Source organism: Schistocerca cancellata, chromosome 1 (genome assembly GCF_023864275.1).
Source record: "Schistocerca cancellata isolate TAMUIC-IGC-003103 chromosome 1, iqSchCanc2.1, whole genome shotgun sequence".
NCBI classification, from domain to species: Eukaryota; Metazoa; Arthropoda; class Insecta; order Orthoptera; family Acrididae; genus Schistocerca; species Schistocerca cancellata.
This window is the reverse complement of record NC_064626.1, coordinates 949,092,382-949,120,116: the sequence shown is the minus strand read 5'-3', so window position 1 is coordinate 949,120,116 and position 27,735 is coordinate 949,092,382. Positions and strand designations below refer to the sequence as shown.

Sequence of the window (27,735 nt, the reverse complement as noted above, 5' to 3'; positions counted from 1 at the left end):
CACTTATGTTAATGGTAATTAGTTAAAACAGAAAAAATGAATTTTAAGGAGGCAAGAGGGGAAGTAAAATTATCCCAACTTGCTTCATCAAACACCAAATATCAGAAATAAAGTAGTCAGTGAAATAGAGAGGAAAGACAGTAAACCAACCCATGGAATTTAATTTATAATCACCAAACATTTATCTGGCTGGGGTGGCCGAGCGGTTCTAGGCGCTACAGTCTGGAACCGCGCGACTGCTACGGTTGCAGGTTCGAATCCTGCCTCGGGCATGGATGAGTGTGATGTCCTTAGGTCAGTTAGATTTAAGTAGTTCTAAGTTCTAGGGGACTGATGACCTTAGAAGTTAAGTCCCATAGTGCTCAGAGCCATTTGAACCAAACATTTCCAACTCGCCTTAGGTCGAGAAAGAGTTTTACCCAATGGACAGCACCGGTTGAAGGCCAACCAGAGACCCACCACCTATCTTTGTGGTTGGACTCTCTGCAAAATACAGACCTGCACCTGCACCTCCACCTGCAAATCACACAAAGGCAGCAACTACAGTATAGTACATGGGGAGCAATGAACAGATTAAACCTTGAGTGGGTACATCTACATATAAAGTGCGCCAACCACAAATAAAATGGTTTTGCGGGGTTCCATTGTTGTTTCACAGTTGTGAGCCTGTACCTATTCCTTCATTATTGCTTCAGCTAACATGATGCCAATTGTGTTGTCATATGTCCAAGTGAGCAGCAGAATATAAAATACAATGCCAGCTAGGTGATTAGTGCAATAAAATGACCCACACTCTGAGCTAGCAGCACAATCCCATGATGTGGCAGTTGTCTAGGAGACAATTAGTTATCAAATAAGCAGTTGGCTGGGATCTTATGCAACTGTGCTTTTTAATGCTTTGAGTGGGTCATTACTGTCTCTGTAACATCTTTTAGTCGCAACAGAATGATATAATGAATGTTTAATCCATTATTGTTTAGTAAAACAATTCTTTAGGTTATATTATGTAAGTCTAAGTTATTGTTTTTTAAGTAAACTAAGATTAAACTGTGATTTTGCTCGTATGTGTTTACCTTGGTAACATAAAGACACTTATTCTTTACTTGTGTACAAAGTGTGCCATGTGCCCACTGATGTTATGAAGACAAATGGGCCCACTCAAGAGTTAAGAACAGGAGTTGCAGAATGCAAAGTAAACATGGTTAAGTAGGGGTACTCTGAGAATGACTACTGTGAATGTGGAGAAACATAGATGACTGAATGTTTGCTCATGTATCACAGATGGAGCTTGTTTACATAGTAGAAGATCTATTTTTGTGCAATGAAAAAGCCATTAAATCTGCAAGGTTTTAGAGGAAGAGATTTTAGAAGTTTCGCCCAGATGCAGAAAGTAAAGTAAAGTAAGTATCTGACCAGAAATTCTTATCTTCTTTCTATTATTTTTCTATTATACTTCATTGACTGTCCTTATATCTTTATAGCTTCTCATTAACCAGAGTAAGCATGCCATATAATTATGACTGAACTAAATGGAAGTTTGTAGCTCTGTAACAATGATGTGTATTTCTTGATTCATATTTTTTCTATTAATTTTACTTTTTAAGAAACAAATACAAGTGATTCACAATGTTCAGGTTAGCTCATATTAAGACACATACAAGTAAAATATTTACATCTGTTATAATTCTCCATTGGTTTTCCACACACACACAATCTTTTTTTGTGTTCTTGATATATAAAATCATCTGGAGACAATACAGAAGTGTCAACAGATACATACTAGAAAATTCAGAAACTGTCCAATGATTTCTAGATAGTATTTTATCAGATGCATTTAAAATAGAAATGTGCAAATCAGTTAATGCCTAACATTAAAAAACTGTGACCACAAAGTGCCAGTTTTCAATAATAACATTGCATTTTAGCACACAAAAAGCAAATATTGTTAATTTTTCAATACAAGGTGTGCACTGAAAAAATTTTCACTCATTTCCACCACCACTGTTTCCTCCTCCACCATCAACACTTTTCTTAATGGACGTGGCCATGAATAATGCCAGGACTATCCCAGCAAGCTGAAAAAGAGAAAAAACAGTTGTTAAAGCTTGAGAAGAACACTTGCAGTTACTCATACAAAAATTTTTTTATTATTGCTTATGGTTGAAAGGAGAAACTTCATCTAGCAAAATGAAAATGAGTGAAGTGTAAAACTGGCAACCTGTCAGAAAGAATAACAGTAAAAACCCTGCTATTCTGTATGTGCATATCATAGCGCACCACACAAATTTAATGGTCCATTCAATCAGTAGCAGCAATATACAAGTTAGTTTGTTATCAATATGTTTTATTCAGCAATAATTGAAAAAAAATTGATCTGAGAGTATAGTATTCAACTGCTGTGATTGCTTATAACAGGCATTATAAATACTGATAGCATTAGTAGTGTACATCATCAATTTAAATGATATACTTATTATACACTTCTGTAATACAATAAAGGTCACATGAGACAACACACATTTATGCAAAGATAATTAATTCCAATATCATAAATGGTTCACAAGAGCATTAAGAAGTTTTTTTCTTTTTCTTAGCTACCAAGGGATAGTTTTCATTTTTAAAGGCCTTAAATAGTCCTGGGCAGTGTTGGTTAGCTGCAGCACTTCTTCCCTGAAAATCCCAGGCACATTAGAAAGGATCCAGTTTCCTGAGAATCGCACTCAAATAGATAAACAAAGGCTCAGAGAATTTTTTTTCATTTGTCATTCAGCTTTCAGATCTAGCCAGGACATGTAGCAGTTGAGCCTATGTTCTTTTATTTGAGAAGAAAGAAGTTTAAGCCTCTGCTTTGTCAAGTAGAATTAGTCCTACATCAAATACACTAAATCTGTTGAAACAAACACTCATTTCATTCATTTGGAAGGTTAGGTTAGGTTAGGTTAGGACATGCCTGATTTCCTTTGCCAACCTTGTTGAATCAGAATTTGTGCAAATATGCTTTATTTTCAATTATATTTTCTCTCCAGGTGTAAACTATCACATGTCTGTCCTCATATTAATTCACAAACATGACAATAGCTTCAAGAAGAAAGAAGGAAGCCTTAAGGTGAGCGGATCCCAGGTTTCCATGCTGTAGTGAACGAGCGCTGTAGGTAGCAAGGGGACAACCACACCGGATATGACCACAGAATAGCCCTTGGACATTGGCGCAACAGGTACATACAGTCTAAGGCTGCGAGCTTGACTCCAGTCCAATATCAGAGAAGGAGGGTGAAGCTTTCACAATGTCAGCCACTCATAGCAGGGAAATGTCAGAAAAATCAAACAAAGATTTGCCGAAGAAGCCGAGACAGATGCCAACAGGCAGTTTCTCACCTCAGAAATAATGAGTGTACCAAAAAGAATCATCAGATTTTAAAAAATCATAACTATTATGTTATTTGTATATGTGCATGAACAATGTACTGTTGGAAAGAGCAAACTCAAGTTTTAAGTAGTTCCTGCTAGGTAGCAGCAGTGTGCACCCACTTCAGTTCTAATAAAAATGGAGTTGGGACAAAAGGAAGGGTTTTGTGTTCTAAGTTTTGCACAGTGCATGTCGGTAATAACTGTTCAGCCTGACTTACATACTAGGTTTGGTGTGGATTCTCCTACAGCACAAAGCATTAGACAATGGCATGAACAATTCTGAGAACCAGGTTGTTTGTGTAAAGCCAAATCACAGGACTGTCCCCGAGTATCTGACACAGACGTCGAACACATCTGCCATACCTGAGAACTTTCTGCATGCTTGAGAACTTTCTTTTCCCACAGTTGGAGACTGATTCGAACAATTTCACTTACCAACAGGATGGGGCACCACCACACTGGCATCTGGAAGTGCGGGAATTTTTAAATCAAATGATTACTGAACAGTGGATCAGTCGCACTGTACCAAATGATTCAGCCTTATGTTACTGGCCTTCAAGGTCACCGGACCAGACTGTATGTGATTACTTCTTGTAGGGGTTTATAAAAGACTGTTTATGTGCCTCCATTACTAACAACATTGAATGAACTGAGACATCACATAACAGTAGCTGTGGAAGCTATAACTCAAGATATGCTCGCTGCAGTATGGGAACAATTTGAATACTGCATTAGTACACTCATATGCTCTGCATCTCAAGGGGGCATATTGAACACCTATGAAAAGGCATGAAAAAAACATTTTGATAAACATTTTTGGAATACAGTGATCAATAGATTATTATATTTTAACTAAAATTCAATCTTGATCACAACACTTATGTCTCAATAACATGGCTCCCTTGGAGGATGGTAAGCGGAGTTCTCTTCAGCTGATATGAAGTTAACTGATGAGATCACCGGTCACCTATGTTATTGAGACATAAGTGTTGTGATCAAGACTGAACTTTAGTTAAAATATAATGAAAAAAAAAACTTTTTGAGTTTCCTGTTTATCAAAACACAAAATTCATTGTACATGTTTATTAGTTTCAGAAATATGGACATGCCAAATCTAATGACTGTTTTTGATACACTCTTTACATCAAATAAAAACACATAAACATCTACGTTTCTCTTTCCTCTTGTGGGCGCTTGTAAACTGGTAGACCTCTAATTATGAACATGGTTCCTCAACTGGTTTGTATAGAAATCAATAAGAGCATTGACTGATCACTGTAAATTTCTCAAGTTTGTGATTTTGATATTCTTATGATTTTGGAAGCCTGGCATTTTAATTAGTTATTAGTTATATATGTATCAAGAACCTTCCATTTTCTGCTGAATCTTCAAGATGCTGAATTCATTTTTTGTCCAGCTGCATCGCTACACTGTCAACATTTTTATACATGGTGGATATAAAAAGTCAGAAAAGATAGTAAGGATGTCCCATTGTAAGCTGTGCTGAGAAATAACTGTTAATAAAAAAAAATCGATACGTTGTCGTTTCCGAGTTAATCAGCGTGGAAGTCAGCCAGTCAGGTCATTGTACACTTAAATTCAAGGGGCTCACCATAGAGGGTGCACCGAACGTGTTCTTCATTTGGTTTCCTAAAACTGAACAAGAAAGTGATATAAAAACTGTACGTGGTACGGTAGACCAAAGGCTGAGCAGTCTCGAACGCCATCTGAGACTTGTTATGTGGCGGGCCTTTTACACTACTGGCTATTAAAATTGCTGCACCACGAAGATGACGTGCTACAGACGCGAAATTTAACCGACAGGAAGAAGATGCTGTGATATGCAAATGATTAGCTTTTCAGAGCATTCACACAAGGTTGGCGCCGGTGGCGACACCTACAACGTGCTGACATGAGGAAAGTTTCCAACCGATTTCTCATACACAAACAGCAGTTGACCGGCGTTGCCTGGTGAAACGTTGTTGTTATGCCTCGTGTAAGGAGGAGAAATGCGTACCAGCACGTTTACGACTTCGATAAAGGTCGGATTGTACCCTAACGCGATTGCGGTTTATCGTATCGCGGCATTGCTGCTCGCGTTGGTCGAGATACAATGGCTGTTAGCAGAATATGGAATCGGTGGGTTCAGGAGGGTAATACGGAACGCCGTGCTAGATCCCAATGGCCTCGTATCACTAGCAGTCGAGATGACAGGCATCTTATCCATATGGTTGTAATGGATCGTACAGCCATGTCTCGATCCCTGAGTCAACAGATGGGGACGTTTACAAGACAACAACCATCTGCAAGAAAAGTTCGACGACGTTTGCAGCAGCATGGACTATCAGCTCGGAGACCATGGCTGCGGTTAACCTTGACGCTGCATAACAGACAGGAGCGCCTGCGATGGTGTACTCAATGATGAACCTGGGTGCACGAATGGCAAAACGTCATTTTTTCGGATGAATCCAGGATCTGTTTACAGCATCATGATGGTCGCATCCATGTTTGGCGAAATCGCGGTGAACGCACATTGGAAGGGTGTATTCGTCTTCGCCATACTGACGTATCACCCGGCGTGATGGTATGGGGTGCCATTGGTTACACGTCTCGGTTGCCTCTTGTTCACATTGACGGCACTTTGAACAGTGGACGTTACATTTCAGATGTGTTATGACCCGTGGCTCTACCCTTCATTCGATCACTGCGAAATCCTACATTTCAGCAGGATAATGCACGACCGTATGTTCCAGGTCCTTTATGGGCCTTTCTGGATGCAGAAAATGTTCGACTGCTGCCCTGGCCAGCACATTCTCCAGATCTCTCACCAAATGAAAACGTCTGGTCAATGGTGGCCGAGCAACTGGCTCGTCACAACACGCCAATCCCTACTCTTGATGAACTGTGGTATCGTGTTGAAGCTGCATGGGCAGCTGTACCTGAACACATCATCCAAGCTCTGTTTGACTCAATGCCCAGGTGTATCAAGGCCGTTATTACGGCCAGAGGTGGTTGTTCTGGGTACTGATTTCTCAGGATCTATGCACCCACACTGCGTGAAAATGTAATGACATGTCAGTTCTAGTATAATATATTTGTCCAATGAATGCCCGTTTATAATCTGGTGTAGCAATTTTAATGGCCAGTAGTGTACATTTGCGGGCGATTACATGATTGGCGGGGAAATGGCGCAACGTATCGAATTTTTTTCTTAACAATTATTTCTCAGCACTGCCTATCCTGCAACACGCTTACAAACTTTTCAGACTGTTTCTGACCCCGCCGTATATATAGCTCATGCCAGGGCGGCGACACTTATCTCTAGTTGGTCGGGTCGTATACCAGTTGAGGAACCATGTTCATCATTAGGGGTCTACCAGTTTACGAGCGCCCGCAAGAGAAAAGAGAAACGTAGACGATTATCTATTTTTACTTAAAGCTAGACTCTGCGCTAATATTCCACGTAAGTCACAAGCCTCTCAGGTATGTTTCAGGTTGACGCCATTTACAGGGTGTATCAGAATGGACTTTACAACTTTTAAAATTGGTACAAACTTATTCATACGACTTACACACTTGATCTGGGTTTCATCTTTAAGGAAAATAAATAAAATTTTGACTCACTTGTTACGATAGTACAGTATCGCGGCACCCCAGGCACTAGCGGGAGTTCAAGCAAAGAAGCCGGACGGTGTGGCGGAGCGGTTCTAGGCGCTTAAGTCTGGAACCGCTACGGTCGCAGGTTTGAATCCTGGCATGGATGTGTGTGAAGTCCTTAGGTTAGTTGGGTTTAAGTAGTTCTAAGTTCTAAGGGACTGATGATCTCAGATGTTAAGTCCCATAGTGCTCGGAGCCATTTGAACAAGCAAAGAAGGATTCTACCATCGGTCCCAAGCATGCTCCCTGAATGTTTTGCTTTGAAGGGTCGATGCCTGCTACAACCGTGCACCGTAATTTTTTTACATAGTATGGCAAAGATCCACCCAATTGCATTTATGAGTGCCTTAAATAATTTTGTGATAGTGTATGTTTGGTAAGACATGACTAATCCTCAGGTCACCCCCTGTGCGTCTGACAACGTCATAGAGAAAGTGAGTCAAAGTTTTATGAACTGTTCTGCAATATCGAAGTGGCGTGCTTCTCGAGAGCTGAGCGTCCCATATATGAATTTTTGGCATGTGTTAAGAAAACTATTACATCCCCACCATCCCGGATTTCTTAATGTCCGCTTTCCTACTAAGTGAATTGGCCGAAGTGGGTCAATTGCATGGCCCTCACATTCACGGAAACTGACACCTCTTGACTTTTTTTTTTTTTTTTTGGGAACTTATCAAATATACCCTGTTTGTTCCAACTTTACCGGTTTCTCTACAAGAGTTCAGCGGCAGAATCTACCTCGCAACTAAATAAGTCGCGCCTGACGTGGTCCAGCTACTTTAGCAAGAAATCGACTTCAGATGGGATGCGTGCTGCGTAGCTAATGGAAGTCACATTGAACTTGGTTAGATATAAGGTAAAAAACGTTGATGTAATTTGCTGTAAAGTCACACCAAAACTATGTTTGTAAGTAAAAGAATCAATAAATTTGCGTTTTCACAGTTGTAAAGTCCTTTTTGATACACACCATATTGTTGGTAGTTTTATTGTAGAGTGACGGAATTTACCTTTGCGGTCTCTTTCCTAATATTGTAGAGAAGTAAGAATAGTGTTTCACCATTTCTTCTCCTTTCATTTCTAATATTACTCATAATAACACTAACCTCCATAAACATTCACACAGCCACATGTACGGGACACTTCGGTGGGGAAAGATGGACTATATATTAGTGTTACTATGTGCCCCACTCATATCCTGGAATGTCTATCAAAAAGTTTGGATTCGAACTGGTGACAGGCAAATAAGTATTACACAAAAATATCTCAACTCTCCTTCTGAACACGTGGTTCAGAAAGATAATACAGGTATAAAGTGGTAATATCAAGTGTTAATTTAGATATTAACTATAAAATCAATAATATGGTCTAAAAATTATGGGAATGAGAAAATTAACATTTTAAGATTATTTACCTCAATGAAGGCAATGCCGATACCGACTCCCGCTAGAAGCAATGCACTGCTCTTCACTTCATCCTTCAGTTTCTCTAGGCAACCGTCTGTGTAAACTTTTTGGCAAACGTCTGGGTCTGCACAGCAGGATTTTGGAGGAAGAGGCTTCCATTCTTGCGAATTTTCTACACCGCAACATGTAAGCTGTGAAGATGAACATGAAAATCAACTGCGGTATTGTAAACAGCATAGTGCAATATTCTTACTCAATATTGTACTTGTTACCTTTAAAGTGAAATTCTCGGTGAAGATACACATTAAGTGTCCAAGGGTAGTTTTACGTGCTACGCAAAATGTATGTAAGGTTAACAAAATTTTCCAGAGTTTACAGCTGAGTAAAGTGGTTAAACATCACGAGCCTTCGGACGAGTGCTCCTTCATTATTGTCAAGTGGTGTCTGTTACGTCGTTCCTGCTTCAGTTTCCATGAGACCACCTGTGATGTCACTGTACCCATTCCAGCGCTACATAAGGTAATGTTTTCGTTGCTCGCCGGCTTCAGCCTCCCGATGGCCGAGTCGCAAGCTATGTTTCGCTGCAAACCGCTGTCTTTATCGAGAGCGTTGTCAGATATTTTTACCTTTACTGCTTCCTTTGTTTTGCTATCCCAGAAACCATTTTTCTATTTAATGTTAGTTATCTCGTCGAACGTACCTTGGTTTCCGTTTCCCAAAACATGTTCTGCTACCATTGTTTTCTCGGGATGCCCTAGCTGTGGTCATAGGCAGAAACATTTCTCACGGTGGTCTTCAGTTGCTTACAGAGTTTGCAAGATATAAAAGTATTTACGCTCACACTGTATTTCCCATCTCCCGAGCGTACATAATCTTCCGTGGGTATCATGGGTTTTTGCTGGAAACCTGAATCAATTATATGCCTCTTAAGAGGCATTCGTGTCACTGAACCACAGAACAACAACAGGAAAGCCCCTTCGCGTCCTCTTTGCGGTCCTTCTGCTTACGTGTCATCGATGAAATGACTTACAAACAGTAACAGTTTTTCGCGTTTTTGTGTTCAGTGACGCTAGCCCGGACAGCAGTGATGCGACAGGCAAGGCAGTAACACGGCTACGTGAAGATGGAAGCAATCGCCATAGCGGATTTTTAAAAGACGTCATTCCGCTTTAGGCTGTTGAAATAATATGTATTGCGGCTACAGTTTCGACAAAACTCATTTTCAAGTATTGTGGAATGTTGTAACCCACTCTATATCATGAAGCTGTGACAGGCTGGAACATAGTTCCCAGAAGTGTAAACGCAGATACCTGTGATACTGTAAATTTATCCGCACTTTCCATACAAAATGTAAGCACACTTCAGAAAGTTAGTGAAATGAGAACAGACATGATAAACACTCAAGTCAAAATGTTCGTGTAACTTGCATGGTAGATGGATCACAATAGCGAAAAAGACGTAAAGACACAAAGAGCATTGTGATCCATCTACCACGCATGTTACACGAAAAATTTGACCTAATTGTTTTTCACATCTGCAGCCACTTCATCAAATTTCTAACGTTTGCTCGCACTGTTTATGGAACATGGCCAAATTTACAAAGCCAGAAGTATTTACGTTTACGCTGTTGGAAACTACCTTCCAGTATGAGGCAGCTTTATGTCATTGAATAGGTTACAACATCCCACAATGCTGAAAAATGACCATGTGTTGAAACTGTAATCGCAGTAAATAATATACTAACAACCTAAAGCGGAATCACTTCATTTAAATATTTCACGAACGCTACGGACCCAATCATCATCAAAATTCTAGCAACAGGACAGTCACCTTTTGACAATGGCTGAGGACCTCTCATCCTAAAGCTCGTGGCTACTGAACCAGTTGATGCGGGTGTAAGCCTGAAATAATTTTATCAGTTTATGTCTCTGTAAGACAATGCATTCATACAGATACAACAGATGCTCTCAATTTGAGAACAGTGAGGGAAGTTACAGTACTGGATGCTATGTGAAAGAGCTAAATCCTTGATTTATTTTGATAGTTCTGGTCAAGTCAATACATTCACAGCAAATTAAACGAATTATGTAGCACAGCGTAATTATGTAGCAATATTATTATGTTACATACAAAAATAAGCACATAATTGTATCGCGGAAAGGATTGCCCTCTGCCACTCTTCACGGACATGTACAGTGTGCTAATGTGAATGTAAACGTAAATAAGTATTGTTCAAAAACCATTTCCAATATTTCTTTCAATGCATATTGCGACTGGTAAAAGGTGAACTTATTATAAGCATATTACAAGAGACAATGTGCATCCTCGGTAGCTGAGTGGTCAGCGCGACAGAATGTCAATCCTAAGGACCCGGGTTTGATTCCCGGCTGGGTTGGAGATTTTCTCTGCTCAGGGACTGGGTGTTGTGTGGTCCTAATCAACATCGCCGAAATGGCGTCAAATCGAAAGACTTGCACCCGGCAAACGGTCTACCCGATGGGAGACACAATGATAAATACAGACTGTACCTCAACTCAACAAATTCTGTAGATTTTTCAGGGATATTTTCTTAGTGTTTTATTGTAAGGCATCCATGCTCTCTAGTAGCTCATTACTGAATGATAGTGTAATTATTATTTGTCCACTTTGTTACCCCAATTAACTTTGTTTTTGTGACAAAGTCTTCACAATAGTGAAACAGCCTCTTATAAGCAATCACCAAAATGTACAACACAAACAGAGTAATGCAACACCTATCAGGCCATGCAAAGGACTGCGATGTGACTACCGTCACTGTGGAAGCTGATGACTCAATGGTGGTGTGCTGTTCTTCCGCTGCATCCAGTGTATGACACAGGAGATGCACATAGGCCAGCCCTCCGTTGGCAAGTCTCTCTATACTGCTGTGTATTACTATCAACGTACAGCATACCCAACACAGAAGCTAGCTGTACTGAATGGGCGAAGAGTAAAGTGAACGTTGCTGTTGTCAAGAGCATGTACCGTGGCGCGGGTGAATGAAACAAGTTTGTGCACAAGCAGGTCACACAGAGCACACAGTTGACAATTGCGCTGTTGTGCAGATATTTCCAGAGAAATATACATACGAGGATAAATGGAAGAAGAAGTCAAACGAAATACAATTATCAACAACAAACTGCCACAGACCACGTACATATTACAAAAAAATCCCTGAACGAACTGTGAAATATTGTCGATAAAGTTAAGGTTCAACCCCAATGTATGAAAGAGTAGTGACTTCACATACCACTAAATCAAATGTCATTTTGACGAATAAGAAAATGTGAGCATTTGCTAGAAGCTAGAGTTTTCGAACTAGGAGGGTAACTTTGTTCTGAATAACCTGGGACTGACTGACTCCAGCCAAGAGTGGCTCGTCTAGTTCTGTTTACAAGAAACTATGATTCCTATAAATTATAGAACTCCACAGTAGATTTTGCAGTGGCACCTAAGTAATTTATGTTAATACATAAGCTTTTTGGGCTGAGAATGACGGTCAGTTTGCGAGGTTGTGCATACTCCCCCAGACAACACGAGTAGATCCTATGAACAAGTAGATTTCGCAGTCGGGAGGGCCTTCAGCACGATTAACAAAGTAAGTTTGGTATTTGTAACACTTGGACAAAGTGCTGTACAGTGTATAGCGAAGCAAGACACTATAGGATTCACACCTTTTTTCCTGCTCCGTAGTCGTGAGGCTGAGGCAACAGCGGATACATCATTTCAGTAGAATGACTAAGTTCGCTATTTTTGTTTTGTGTCCGAGATACGATGTACAGTTGTAACACATGACAAGGAATCGAAAACAGGAATCACACTCATTATAACGACATTTTTGAATAGTGAGAAATTCTAACTGCACCATGATAGTACATTTACTAACCTGTTACACATATTATAAAAACCTGTTATTAAGTATTGCACTAATAGTACTGTATAGAAATCGTTGGAACCACTTGTTGAGACAAAGTAATGGTCGATAAGTTAAAGTATAAAGAAGGGCTAGGAGAGAACAGAATGTCCGAAAAGATTTTGATGTGTAAGGCTAATGACTAGATACAATCTTACCCTACAACCAATGTGGAGGAGCGAGGAAATTCCAAGAAGTGTAAATCTACTATCATTATTCCACTACATAAGAATTCAACGAACTGCCTTGAGACACAATTGCAGATTTCTACAAATAGTATGGCAGTGTTCATAAATTGAGCGTTTACCGTATCGTGAAGAATCAAGGTAGATTAGAATAAAACGTATTGTTGACGTTAGCAGGCGAGCAATAGCTCATCTGGGCAGGGTTCTGGAAGAATATTGACCGAGGCTGTGTTAAAGGAATGGTCGAGTCATTCGTAAAAAATGGTTTAGAGTAACCATGAACCTATGTCTGCCTCCAATTGTGAGTGGCCAGCATGCACGATTATCATGCAGAGGAACCGGTTTCAGTTGCGAGTACTGCATGGCATTTCCATGGTAGGAGGACTAAAACGGGGAACACTCAGTCTCGTGATGTCGACAGAGAAACTACTTGAGGGAGCAGTAATAGATCCAGTGGCTGGGGAGCAGACAATGATCGGGAGAACGGTGTGCTGACTCCATGCCCCTCCACGCTGCACGAGAATGATGTCGTTGGCAGAAAATGACACAGCGGCCATTTTCCATTGAATGGTATGTCAGGGTTGAAACTTGATGCTGGTGTGAATCTATTGAATCTATATTATGTGGTGATTAAAACTTCCAACCATGTCAATTGTTTCGTCCGTGAGTTCCTCGACTATTGTCAGGTTGTGACTGTCGCTATATTGCTGCTGCAGTTCTTATACAGGTTGTTTATAAATGAATATTGGTGTTTTAACACTTTATAATATTTATTATATTAAACTTGCAGTTATAAATGATATGTCAAATGAAAGAGCAACTCAAACAGTTTTACCATGAACCTTATAAATGTTCAGTGTGAGCACCATTTGTCACACGGCACATCAAGTCTATAGCCGAGTTCTTCCAAAACGTTGATAATTGTGTCTTCAGTGATTGTAGCAACAGCTGCTTCAATCCAGTTTCTTAATTCAGGGAGGTCTGCTGGTAGCAGAGGCACGTACACACGATCCTTGATGAAGCCTCAAAGGAAAAATTTGGATGGCGTCAGGTCGGGTGAACATGGAGGCCATGCAAAGCAAGCCCTGTCATTGGGCCCCTTGCAGCCTCTCCAGTGCTTGGGTACAGTGAAGTTCAACCAATTGTGTACTTTGCTATGCCAGTGAGGTGGCACACCATCTTGCTGGAAAATGAAGTTCTCTGGCTCATCTTCTCCTAACTGAGGGAAAAGCCATTGCTCTAGTGAATCAAGGTAAGAAGTGCCAGTTACAGTAGGTTCACCAAAAAAGAAAGGCCCATAAACTTTCCACCAGGATATGGCACAAAAAACATAACTTTAAGGGAATCTCATTGCATTTGTACCACCTTGTGAAGATTTCTGGACCCCAGATGCGCACATTGTGAGTGTTAACATGTCCACTAAGGTGAAATGTCGATTCATCACTGAAGACAAATTGATCCAGACAATCTTCATCGTCATGAAACAACATTTCGTTTGCGAAGTTGGCATGTAATCCACGGTATGCCGGCTTTAGAGCCTGTAATAACTGAAACAGTAAGGATGTAGTTGTACACGTTTTCTTAAAACTTTCCAAGCCGTTGATATAGGAACTTGTAATTCACAACTTGCCTTCTGGGTTGATTTCTTTAGGCTACGAGTGAACGACTCTCTCACTCGCTCAACACCCTCTTCACTAACTCTTGGTCGTCCTGTGCTCTTCCCTTTACAAAGGCAACCAGTATCTTCAAATTGATGATATCATATACGAATGTTATTATCACTTGAAGGATCACAACCGAACTTCAGCCGGAATGCACGTTGCACAGTAACTACAGATTCGGTCTGTGCAAAATGCAAAACACAAAACGCTTTCCGTTCACTAGTCGCCATCTTCGCTACTACCGCTGTCTAGCGGATTGCGGCGGAAACACTGCGCGCTGCGCATGCGTACTGGTGCCAAACACAACTGTTCGAGTTCTCTTTCATTTGACATATCATTTATAACTGTAAGTTTAATGTAATAAATATTATAAAGCTTTAAAACCCCGATATTCGTTTATAAACACCCTGTATAGTAGCGTTACCATCTGTAGCATCATTAGTGCTCACCCTGTTGGCACAATTGGTAATGTTTTCGGGGCATCCGCTTCAGCCTTCCGATGGCCGGGTCCCAAGCAGTGGTTAGCTGCAGGTCGCCATCTTTGTTGAGGGTACTGTCAGGGATCGCTTCAGTTATGACTCTGTTGCCGGTGCCAAACAGACGTCGCCGGATGCAATGCTGCTTCTATTTTCCAGAACACGCTCTGCTACCGCTGACATAACAGAATAGGTAACACCTAAAGTGTTCTATACAGCGCTATTCAGTGGTGCGTACAGCCTGTCTGGCGGGGGCATCACGAACAGTGTATGGCACAGACGGAGGAGCGGATATATGAGAACGGCAACAGCAATCACGTGATGATTAACTGTCCACATTCACACGGTATTTTGTTTATTTCTGGCGTTTTGAGGTCTAGATCATCTTTCATAGATCTCAAGAGTTCTCGAATTCTTGCTGGTAGCCTGAATCGATTTTATGCCTCTTCAGGAGCTGGCTAATCTTTCCTGTTACTAAGCCACAGAATTGTAAAATGTAAGTTTTTTCGTGTCCTTCTCGGAGCCCATCTGCTTATATATCTTCGGTGAAATGGCTTGCAAAATTTGTTGGTTGTTGTTGCCTTGCTGTTACCTTGACTACTGACTCAGTTCTTTCGGAAGGTTTCTCAGTCTGAAACGGTTTCCGTTCATCGCACCAAGGTTCTTAGAACAGAGCGTTTCTATGATCGGTGTTGGTAGCTGCTAACATGAAGATATCGGTCCGGTATCTTCACGTTAGTGTTAGTCAAGGGTTTCAACTCCGGTTACGAACGTGCAACGTAACTCGTTCATCATGCTTGAAGAATGAGATATACGAGACCAAAGCAGCTGATAAGCTAGGTTAATGCCTGAACGCTAATGACCAAGGCCATTGTCAGATACCAGAGAGAATATGCCAGAAAGTGCTATGCATAGAGGTATGGGGTTTAGTAAAGATGTGTCGCCAATACTCTACAATGCCGCACTATAAAAAAACTGAGAAATGAACGCGGCTAGAAACTATGTGTCTAATTTCAAAGATTAAACGTGACTAGCTTATCATCCGAATAGCAGCGCCGTCTTATAGCAACGTTTCGTGAGGTTCCCTAGCACTTAACTCACGAGGTGACTTCTCTAACGTATACTACGAGTTGTGGGCCTGAGACCCCTATTTTTCAACCAAGAGTTAAGCTGTAAATCATTTGAAAATTTAATTTATGTTATGTAACATTTATGGTTACAACTACGTAAGTGATGTTTAAATACTCCTTGTTAATTTGGTGGCACTAAATGAAGTCTACAGTATTTTATTTTTGTTACAAGCAAAATTCACATACTTTTGTGAAGCTTTTTCAATAGTACACAAAATGAACTGTTAGAGAACTGAAATTTACGTTCTGAAAAATTATGGTGTCTCTCTAGAAAGCAAATTTTCGCGTAAGACTTGTTTCCAGGGATTAAACTTGCATGTAAAAACTGAACTCGATAGCCAGAAAAAGAAAGGCTGCAAAATTAATATTCAGTACTGAGATCTACAACTTTCTTTACCAACACTCAGAACACATTTACTTTTAAATAACACTAAGTATTTTGTTGGAGAAATAGAAAGGTCCTCATCACCGCTATCCTGAAGTTCTTCCTCTTGTTCACTAGCAGAATTGTGATCACTGGCCATTGAAAAATCTTTATCTTCTTCTACTTCTTGTTCTTTATTATTGACATCATTCTCCATCCACTGACTAAAAATTTCATCGAACTTAGAGTGTGTGAAATTGTCATATTCTTGCTAATACGTTTTGTACTGAACTGATCAAAGCAGGTGCGTAGTTCACGAGGCACGGTCTAGGAGACCCCATCACATGCCAGCAACACATATCAACAACGACCAAATATGGCGATAATGCCACTGACAATAATAATTTGTAGGGTTGGTGATTAAAAGAGGGTAGTTGGTGTATAAAAACGTTCCGCCATAACTGATCTACGAGAGCGACTTGGAAAATTCTCGCGTGGTTTGAGAGACCACGCCTGGTGAGTTAAGGACTAGTCATCCTTTGGTGAAGTGCCAAGTCGCTGATCAATACAGGAGCACAGCTCTCCTCTGCTGAAGCACCATAGGACGTGCTTACAGAAGAGCAACTCTCGATCAGTAGTGGGAGATGTTAGAGTTGGGAAAGCAGTTGCCGAGTCCTCTTGCTGGCTGAGCATTGAGTCCGCTCGAGGAGAAATCAGGCAAGAAACCACATACGAGTAAAGCAGACGGAGGAAGACGTCACAAGACTGAGAGTAACACATTACGCAGAGGCTCCTATGATCAAGCTGCTCCAGATCCTGAATAAATATCACGTAATGAATATATTCCATACAACAGACGAACATGAACATGTTGGGCTCCGACACAGATCTGCTACACTACGGACACCTGGCGTTTAAGTTACCTGGCGGTTAAGTTACTGGGTGCGAGAGTAGTCTCCAGCACATCGAGCAAATATAACGCTGTTTCTCGCAGCACATGTAAGAAGCTTGAAATTTTGTTTCCGCGTGCATCCGCAGCCTCTAAATATTTTAGAAACGAAAACATGGTCCGTTTTAGATTGCATATTAATGCACTTTATTTAATTTGTGGGATTACGTAACTTCGACTTAGCATCATTTTCAAGCACATCAACTTATGTACATCCCCTTTTACATTGTGTAAGTATTGGATGTACGTAAGCTGGTGTCACAAGTGTTGAAAGTGTCGCATAGTCCAAATTAGCTAAACCCACAAATTAAAAGAATAGTATTAACATACAGCCTACAACGGACTATGTTGTAATTTGTAAAAGTTTAAGAAACATTCGCCTCGGACAGAGAAATCAGTCTACATGGGTGGACCACAGGTCATCGTTGGTCATACGCTGATGTGCCAAAACATGATACCCACCTACTTAATAGCTTGTTTGTCCGTCTTTGGAACGAAATGCATCACTGACTGTGTGTATCAGAAGTCCGACAGTTGGTTGGTAGATTTGTAGAGGTATGTGGCATTAGATGTCTGCGCACAGGTCATGTAATTCGCGTAAATTACGGGCCGCTGATTTGCGTACGAGGTAACGGCACCCGATAGCGATCCAGATGGTTTCCATACAATTTACATCAGGTGAATTCGGTCGGCGAGAATCTATGTTTCACTATAATGTTCCTGAGACCACTGTAGCACAGTTCTCGCGCCGAAACGCTGACAATTATACTGCTGAAAGATGAAATCACCGTCGGGGAAGACATCAAGCATGAACGGATGCAGGTAGTTTGCAGCTGTCAGTGTGTATTCAATTACTATCACAGGTCCCGTGCAAGCGCAGGTGAATGACTGCCATAGCATAGCACTGCTCCCACCAGCCTCCGTCCGTCGCCAGCTGCATGGTTCAAGCCACCATTCATCACCTGATGACGTCGCTGGGTCTACATCAGAACACTTTGGGGTGGTCTGCTGCGGAAATCCATGTTCAACAACGCACAATGAACAGTGTGCTCCGAAACACCAGCATTAAGCTCTTTTGGCAGAGATGCCACAGATCATATCTATCCTACTTTACAGAGTAAACAAGCCTTCGAACCCCACGTTCTGTGAAGAGTCGTGGATGTCCAACCATTTAGCGCCGAGTGGCAGTTTCACTGTCCTTCTTTCTCTGTCCGTAGATGCCTACGACAGTAGCCAGTGAACATTCGACCAGCTTCGTCGTTTTCGAGATACTCATTCACAGACTTTGCGTAATAATAATCTGCCCTTTATTGAAGTCGCTTATCTCAATGGATTTCCACTTTTGCTGCCCATATCTCCGCTAGGATGATTCCCCATCCGTTTCTGCTCCGCTTACATACTCTTGGCCCGCAACGCCACCAGTCGGCTTACAACGTAACAGTGGGCGGTGGTCATAATGTTCTGGCTTATCAGTGCATGCTCAACTTCGAACAGCACAAGCGCTGTGTCGTGAGACTTTTCTATCTAAATGGCAGTGAAAATGAGAGTAAACAACTTACTTATCAGCTACGCCCGTGATTTTCAACCAAGTTCCACGTGGGATGCTGCGTTGGCCCAAATTCGGCCAGGGCACTTGCTAGTGGTGAAGGCACCAGAAAGAATGGACATTACCGCATTCTACACTACCAGAAGAATACTGCTGGACAGCAGTTCCGAATGTATGAATGATCATTTGCTACAGGAACACAGATCAATGCTGTTCAAATTCGTGGTACTAGAAACCACAGCCAAAAGAACGACAATGTCCATTACTTACGCGCCACATGGGGTAAGTGGGAAAATCCAACTAACACTCTACACTGTTCATATCATCAAGAGTAGAGGCATCGCCTCACTATTTTGGGTGACACGAGAAATTAATTCTGTGTTCGTGAATGAGGATAACAGCAAAATATCCAACGAAATCCTCGGTCAAATATTGTTTTGTGGCGAAATGAACTAATTTAGTCTAGAAGCTGAGCTGCTGGTCTTACACGAAAAGGGATGTCACGTACCTCCGTCTGCAGGCGGTCCCAGGCGGTCTTCTCGATGGTGGAGTTCTGGTAGTGCTTCTGGGAGTCCTCCATGGACGTCTTGAGCACGTCCTCCAGGCGGTCCTTGCTCGCCGCAGCCGCAGCGCCCGCCGCCAGCTCCGCTATGAACACCGCGCCCAGCAGGGCCGCGTACTGAAAGCAAGGCATACGCTGTACTTCCTCCGTCTTCCTATTGAGAAGATATAGAATAGGCTATTTCATGTTGCGATGCAGAAATAACTCCTCAGCAATATGCAACAATAGTAATCTAGGGTGTTTGAAACTAATTGGAACGGTAGAAATCAATTGATATTTCGGCAGAGCATCGTACTCCCATTTTCAGGTGATCCAACTAAGATTTGATGCGTGTATGATTACTCATACAATGTGAGGCAGTCAAGACATGACCCCCAAAATTTTTCACAATGGTCTAGACACTTTCAAGTGATTGTGAAAGATGTTTGTGTTGAGGTAATGAACTGCACACTGGGGTGACAAAAGTTACGGGATACCTCCAAATATCGTGTTGGACCTCCTCGACATGGAAAGTCGTTGGACGTCCTCTGCATAAATTTTGAGCCCTGCTGTCTCCATAGCTGTTCATAATAGCGAAAGTGTTGCCCATGCAAGATTTTGTACACCAACAGACCTCTCGATTACGTCCCATAAATGTTCGATAGGATTCATGTCAGGTGATCTGGGTGGCCAAATCATTCGATCGAATTGTCGAGAATGTTCCTCAAGCCAGTCGCAAACAGTTGTGGCCCGGTGACATGACGCATTGTCATCCATAATCCATCGTTTTTTGGGAACATGAAATCCATGAATGGCTGTTCGAGTCAGTGAGCTGTTCAGTTGGACGGGAGGACCAAGTCCATTCCATGTAAAGAGAGCCCACAGCATTATGGGGCCACTACCACCTTGTACAGTGACTTGTTGGCACCTTGAGTCCATGGAATCGTGGAGCCTGTATCACACTCTAACACTACCAACACCTCTTACCAACTGAAATCGGGACTCATCTGACCAGACCACGGTTTTCCAATCGTCTAGGGTCCAACCGATATGGTTATGAGCTCAGGAGAAGCGCTGAAGACGATGTCATGCTGTTAGCAAAGGCTCTCGGGGCGGTTGTCTGCTGTCATATCCTATTAACGACTAATTTCAGGGCTCTATCCTAAAGGAGACGTTCGACGTACATCCCGCGTTTCTGCGGTTATTTCACGCAGTGTTGCTTGTGTGTTAGCAAAGAGAATCAAAGAGAACACTACGCAAACGCCACAGCTCCCGATAGTTAAGCGAAGACCGTCGGCCATTGCGTTGTCCGTGGTGAGAGGTAACACCTGATATTTGGTATTCTCGGCATACTCTTGGCACTGTGGATCTTGAAATGCTGGATTCTCTAACGATTTCCGAGACAGAATGTCCATTCGTCTAGCTCCGGCTACCATTCCGCGTTTAACGCCTGTCAATTCCCGTCGTGCGGCTATGATCTCCTCGGAAACATTTTCACATGAATCACCTGAGTACAAACAACAGCTCGGTCAGTGCACTGCCTTTTTATACCTTATGTACGAGATACTGTCGTAATCTGTATATGTGCATATCACTGTACTACGACTTCTGTCACCTCATTGTATGACTGTGTTTGAAAACAGCGACTCGAGATGTTTGTTTTGTTACAGTGATCACCAGCAACGTGGCTGCCTGACCAACTGAGAAGGCATTTTGCATGATGGAGTTCTACAGGAGCGACTCGGAATCGCAGTGCATCGGCAATACAGAACTACATTCGGAACGCTATACCTACTAGACAATCCATTCACTGATGGATACAGAAGTTTAAGGAAACAGGACGTCTTTTTAAAGCCAAAAGTATTGGGCGGCTGTCAGTATACGAAGAACAGGTCGATTGGATCAAGGTAACTTTCCTTAGAGGTCCTTATAAGTCACCGTCGCGTGTCGATCTCGAGCTAGGAATGCCACAACCAACTGATCGGAGAGAACCGAGGAAACGCCTGCAAATGAAAACGTATTGGATTCAGTTGCTCCAAGCCATTACACATGGTGACAAACGTTTGCAGAAACAGGTTTGAATTGATATGCACACTTAATGGAATAGTATGAATTCATCTGTAGGATGATTTTTAGCAGTGAGGCTACCTAACACCTAAACGGTGCAAAGAAAGTAGCACAATGTGCGAATATGGGGAGCAGAGAATCCCCACATTGTCGATGAACGTGTCTGTGGATCCCCAACGGTTAACGCGTTTTGTGTTTTGTCGAGGCAAAAAGTGTATAGACCTTTCTTTTTGCAGAGGGTACCATCGACATTCTATAATTGTAACTGATGCCGCAGTTGCAAGAGGGTCCTGATAATTTCATTCTTCTACAGGATGCCTCTTCACGACGCTTCCACAATGACGATAAGTGAGTACGCGGACACTGAGCCACCACGACGATGGATCGATCGTGCTTCAGCTGGCAATCTGCAGTTGGTGGCATGCCCCCCCTCCCCCTCCCACCTTCTACAGACCTAACACGGTGATTTTTATCTTGGGGTTTCTATATATACCGGTTGGTTATAATTAAAGCGCACCTACGCACGAAGGTCCAGTGCGGGCTGTAATTACCGTATGCCAGCGAAACTTGATAGATATGCTCATGTGTTAAACTGTTAAAGCATAACCTATCCACGAAGGAAAAAATGTGTTCCAATTTTGGCCACTAGGTGCAAATCTGGCGCTGTACAGCATCTCGTCGACATCTCCAGTGCTCATGTTGGACAAATTGTACAAGCGGCGGTAAATAATAAAATAAACTTTTTGCCTTTTCCACTTGTTTGACTATTTCTGACCACGTACTGTTCCTAAACCATTGCGTAAAGAAACATTTTATATCTCTTTCTTGCACTCACAGCGCCAGATTTGCACCTGGCGGCCAAAATTGGAACTAAGTATTTTTCGAGTGTAAATCAGTCCCACATGTCGGGGAAACACGGAAAACAGTGTAGTCGTTGTACTAACGCGAAAATGAAACGATTTATCTGACGTCCTAAAGGGCATGATCATTTGATTTCGGGACAACGGCGGAAGCGTTTCCGAAATGGCTGAGTTTGTAAACTATTCGCGTGCCGCTGTAGTTAAAGTGTAACCATGTGTGGCAAAATGGAGCTATCTAAAACTGGTGCCAAGGCAACTGTGGTGCACCAGGGCCATAAATGACAGGAGGAAACGATGACTGCAGAGATGTGTTCAGGCGAACACACGTGCAGCTATTGGGCAACTGACCGTCCAGATGAACCAAGGCGATATCACAGTTTACCATTGGCGATTTACAGCGAATGCGTATGGACCTCCGCAATAGGTGCCTGGTTCATGCATCTATGCTGATCGCTATTCATCGGCGACAAAGGGCATTTTGCACGCTAATACCGTAGCTGGACGTCCACTGAGTGGCGACAGATGGCCTTTCCAGAGCAATCACGTTTTAAACTCCATTAGACAGAGGGCCGTTGGCGTGTACGGCGTGAAACGTCTGAAGCAAACACCATGCAACAATCGTTGGAAGGGTCCAGGCGGGAGGGCATTGCCTGGATGATCTCGTCATTCTGGAAGGCACAGTGTATCAAAATAAGTGTGCATCTGTCCTTGGGTACCGTGTCCACATCCACATGCAGTTTGTTTTCCCTTAGCACAGGAGCATCTACCAGCAGGACAATGCAAGGTGTCGCACAGCTCGCAGTTTACGTTCGTGGATCATAGAGCACCAGGATGAGTTTAGTCCATTCTCCTGACCATCAAACTCACTGGATTCAAACACAGTCGATAACCTATGGGATCACCTCGATTGTGCTGTTCGCACCATAGATCCTCAACCAAGAAACCTAGCGCACTTGGCCGTAGCACTGGAGGAACAATGGCTCTACATTTCTGTCGGTGCATTCCGGAGCCTCATTGACTCTCTTCATGCATGTCTTGCATTGGTCTGCGCTGCAAAAGGTTGTTATTCATGTTTTTAGCAGATGGTCACATGAATGTGATTGGACACTGTAGAAGCAAATACGTAACTCAAGTACTATACCTGTATTTATTAGTATGGCTGGCACATCAAGTGCTATGAACATTGACTTTGAGTGTTGATACATGCTTTGTAGCGGGAAGTACAGGCAGTACTACACGTTGAACTTAATCTGGACTCACCACAACACTGGCCCATGTTAAATGGCATTCCACATTTTCGGGAGTCGTCGCTGTTTCCTTGTAGACTTCTTTTTTTTAAATTTACCCGCAATGGAGTTAAGTCTCGTAAGTTTGAAGGCCATTTTGTATCTCACGGGCAACTCATCCGGCGGTCTCCAAATGTTCTGTTAAGCCCTGTAATTATCAATGCTGAGTTGGTGGGGAAGCTGCCGTGTTCGTCCAACATGGATTGCCTTATTTCCAGTGGCGTGCCTTCCGATAACTGCGTAGCACATCTGAGAGGAAATGTAGCTACTTGTGACTATTTGCGGTCTTGTCGATAAAACAAGGATCAATGCGTCTTAAGAAACGCGGCTTACACAAGCACGGATCAAAGGAGTAATTATTTAACAAAGAAATATATGCAAAAAGCAAATAACATAGCACCTACAAAGAATGCAAAAGAAAATCTCAAATGGAAGAACACAGCTACGGGGGTTGGAACTTAAATAGTGGCAACTATTTATTCACAACCGATACAAAAGAATTACATGTTTTTATCTGTTACTGTCCTTCAGAGTAGTCACCAGCGTTGTGTAGAACCCGTTGCCAGCGATGTGGAAGGCGTAGTATACCATTAGCAGAGCCTGTTCTGTTGATGGTACTAATGGAGCAGCCTACTGCCTGTCGAATCTTTGGAACAGTTCTGAAGCGAATGACGCAACTGAAACGCCAGTCCAACAAATGACGTCATTATGGTTCGCCTGGAATTCGAAAGTGCGTCAGAGCCCCAGTATGGTGAAAGTTAAGATCAGTCTCGTGTACGACTGTGATGGTGTTATCACAGTCATCACGAACTGGGCGGAACGCTTCCACAATCGGCTCTATGCCGAGCCGACCGGGGTGGCCGAGCGGTTCTAGGCGCTTCAGTCTGGAACCGCAGGCCGCAGGTTCGAATCTGCCTCGGGCATGGATATGTGTGATGTCCCTAGGTTAGTTAGGTTTAAGTAGTTCTAAGTTCTAGGGGACTGATGACCTCAGATGTTAAGTCCGATAGTGCTCAGAGCCATTTGAACCATTCTATGCCGGACACGGTGCGAGGCCGCTGCTGTGCTGAGAGAGAGGGCGTGTTTACTTCAGCCTCTCCCATTCGTCGTTGCGGACTGCAGTGCGATATCGCTAATGTCTATGACATCGATGAGCGTTGCCGATTTTGGTGTGGCACTGAGTCCTATGGATGACATCACAAATACGTATTTCGTGAAACTTCTTAAAAAAACTTATATTGTGCAAGAGATAAACAGAAAAGTAATGATTGGTGAAGTCTCCAAAGCCATTGGAGGTATGCAGAACGGGAAAGCTCCTAGTGTTCCTTTAGAAATGATTAAAGCTGGAGGAAACGTTATACAAAAAAAAGTTACAAAATTACAAACCTGCGATGCATCTGGAAAGGAAATCTTACAGTGTGCGGGTGGAGAGAAAGACGAATGCAGAAATCATTCAAAAACTGAGGGCTGTTCAGCGAGAAATGGAGTAACATGTTTTCGAAATTTTTAGAAGAGGCCACGAAGCAAACAAGTGAGTAAGGTAACAAACTGGAGAAGCAGACGCAGTAATAACCGCACGTTGCTGTGGTCCTTCGTCAGAAGACTGGTTTCCTGTACCTCTCCATACTACTCTATTGTGCACAGGTCTCTTCATTTGTTCATAAGTTCTACAGCCTACATCCATTTTAACCTGCTTACCTTAGTCGAGCTTTGGTTTCACTCTACAATTTTTATCTTGCACACTTCTAACCATTACCAAATTAACAATTCTTTGATGCTTTGTGATGTCTCTTATCACTTTAATTCCTCTTTTGGTGAAGATTTAGTATAAAGATCTTTTCGACCCAACTCGATTGAGTATTTCACTGGATATTCTATCTACTCATAAGAGCTTCACAATTCTTCTGTAGCACCGTATTTCAAACACTTCTATTTTCTTATTAGATGTACTGATTGTCGTCCATGTTTGACTCCTGTACAAGGTCCAAACAAATACTTCCAGAAAAAAAATTTTAACGCTTAAATTTGTATTCAATGTTAACACTCTTCTCTTTTTCAGAAAAGCTTTCTTTCTTACTGCCAGTCCACATATTAAATCCTTTTTATTTCTAGCACTGTACATTTTTTGCAGCCCAAATGGCAAAACTCTTCTACTATATTTAGTCACTCGTTTTCTAATATAATTCCTTCACCTTCACCTGATTTATTTCTGCTACATTACATCGCCTTTGTTTTACTTTTTTGATATTTATCTTACTACTTCTTTTCAAGGCATTATACATTCCATTGATGTGATCTTGCAAGTAAACTATGGTCGTAATGAAAATGAAATTAGGTTTCGCGGGATATGTAATAACGCCAATCGATGATAAACTGTCTGACAAAAAAAGTGAAGCATCCATTAGGCATAGGCGGATACCAAACTTCATACACGTACCTGCCATCGGCAGGTATGTAAATGACTGGAGTTACATTCCTCTGTGATGCGTGAAACGGCCACCAGAGTGCATTAGTCTTCTTCGCCTTTAGTGTAGTTAACAGGGTTATTAGGTTATACAGGGTGTTACAAAAAGGTACGGCCAAACTTTCAGGAAACATTCCTCACACACAAAGAAAGAAAGAAAATATGTTATGTGGACATGTGTCTGGAAACGCTTACTTTCCATGTTAGAGCTCATTTTATTACTTCTCTTTAAATCACATTAATCATGGAACGGAAACACGCAGCAACAGAACGTACCAGCGTGACTTAAAACACTTTGTTACAGGAAATGTTCAAAATGTCCTCCGTTAGCGAGGATACATGCATCCACCCTCCGTCGCATGGAATCTCTGATGCGCCGATGCAGCCCTGGAGAATTGCGTATTGTATCACAGCCGTCCACAATACGAGCACGAAGAGTCTCTACATTTGGTACCGGGGTTGCGTAGACAAGAGCTTTCAAATGCCCCCATAAATGAAAGTCAAGAGTGTTGAGGTCAGGAGAGCGTGGAGGCCATGGAATTGCTCCGCCTCTACCAATCCATCGGTCACCGAATCTGTTGTTGAGAAGCGTACGAACACTTCGACTGAAATGTGCAGGAGCTCCATCGTGCATGAACCACCATGTTGTGAAGGCACATGCTCTAGCAGCACAGGTAGAGTATCCCGTATGAAATCATGGTGGTGAATCGAGGAGGTACAGTACATACTGACGAAACTAAAATGAGCTCCAACATGGAAATTAAGCGTTTCCGGGCACATATCCACATAACATCTTTTCTTTATTTGTGTGTGAGGAATGTTTCCTGAAAGTTTGGCCGTACCTTTTTGTAACACCCTGTATATGGGACGCTAAAAGCGCCAGATGTTGAGTGATCACTTTGAAGAAAGTGGATTTATCAGCACCTGCCGGAGTTTGAAAGAGACCTCATTGTGGGTAGCTATTTATCTAGTTGATCAAATTGAGCGATATCCAGGTTTTGGGACATTGGATGTGACAGTGGCCCTATGTTGGACTGCATAGGAACGTGATGACAGGCACACTCGCCGTCAACAGTCGGTCGGCCACGCCTGACCACCAAAAGTGACGATCCCCGTCCTGCGCACCAAGCACACACCCCTACCATCCGAGAATAAGTAATGGAATTCTTGCAACGTTCTGTGTAATCCAGCACCGCTGGTCGGAGACCAGCAACAGCTATGCTGGGAAATTATCGTCTCATTCTCAGTACGCCGTTACACCACAACACAAAAGGCTGCATTTGAAATGGCAATGTGTCCGGGAAGCATGACTGGCGTTGTACTGTGCTCAGCGATGAGTCGCAGTTCCATACTACCCCGAATGACCGATTATAGTGGCAACCTGGGTAGACGTCCCATTCTTCCAATGATTAAAAGAGGCGTTGCGGTGCAGGAAGCCATCGGGTATGAGCGTGCAAGGGATAAATCCCTGCAGTCGCGATATCCTCCGTGCCCTCGGTGGCTCATATGGATAGAGCATCTGCTATGTAAGCAGGAGATCCCGTGTTCGAATCCCGGTCGGGGCACAAATTTTCAACTGTCCCTGTTGATGTATATCAACGCCTGACGACAGCTTAGTGTCTTCATTTAACTATCGTTTCATTCTAACAGAACTGCATGATCACCGATGCTGCCACGTTCTTTCCAAATTTGACTCGATTTTGTAATCACTGAAATAACATCACACACCTTCCCACAGAACATAACCTCATGTCCAACAAGAACAAAAACTGTAGAAAATGGCGGAGACTGCTTATGACGGTACCTA

The 27,735-nt window shown here is 42.3% G+C and overlaps 1 protein-coding gene across 1 annotated transcript in view; it reads right to left on the bottom strand.

Moving 5' to 3' along the window:
- Nucleotides 1-1,571: 1,571 nt before the first annotated feature.
- The window catches only part of LOC126162745 (CD63 antigen-like), a 48,973-nt gene continuing 22,809 nt past the window's right edge, over nt 1,572-27,735 (bottom strand). Inside the window, exons 3-5 of the mRNA XM_049919428.1 lie at nt 19,219-19,389; nt 8,477-8,659; nt 1,572-2,075 (exon numbers count right to left, since the gene is read on the bottom strand). Of these exons, the coding sequence (XP_049775385.1) occupies nt 1,983-2,075; nt 8,477-8,659; nt 19,219-19,389 (447 nt within the window). The 3' untranslated portion in view covers nt 1,572-1,982. The remainder of the gene's footprint in view (nt 2,076-8,476; nt 8,660-19,218; nt 19,390-27,735) is intronic.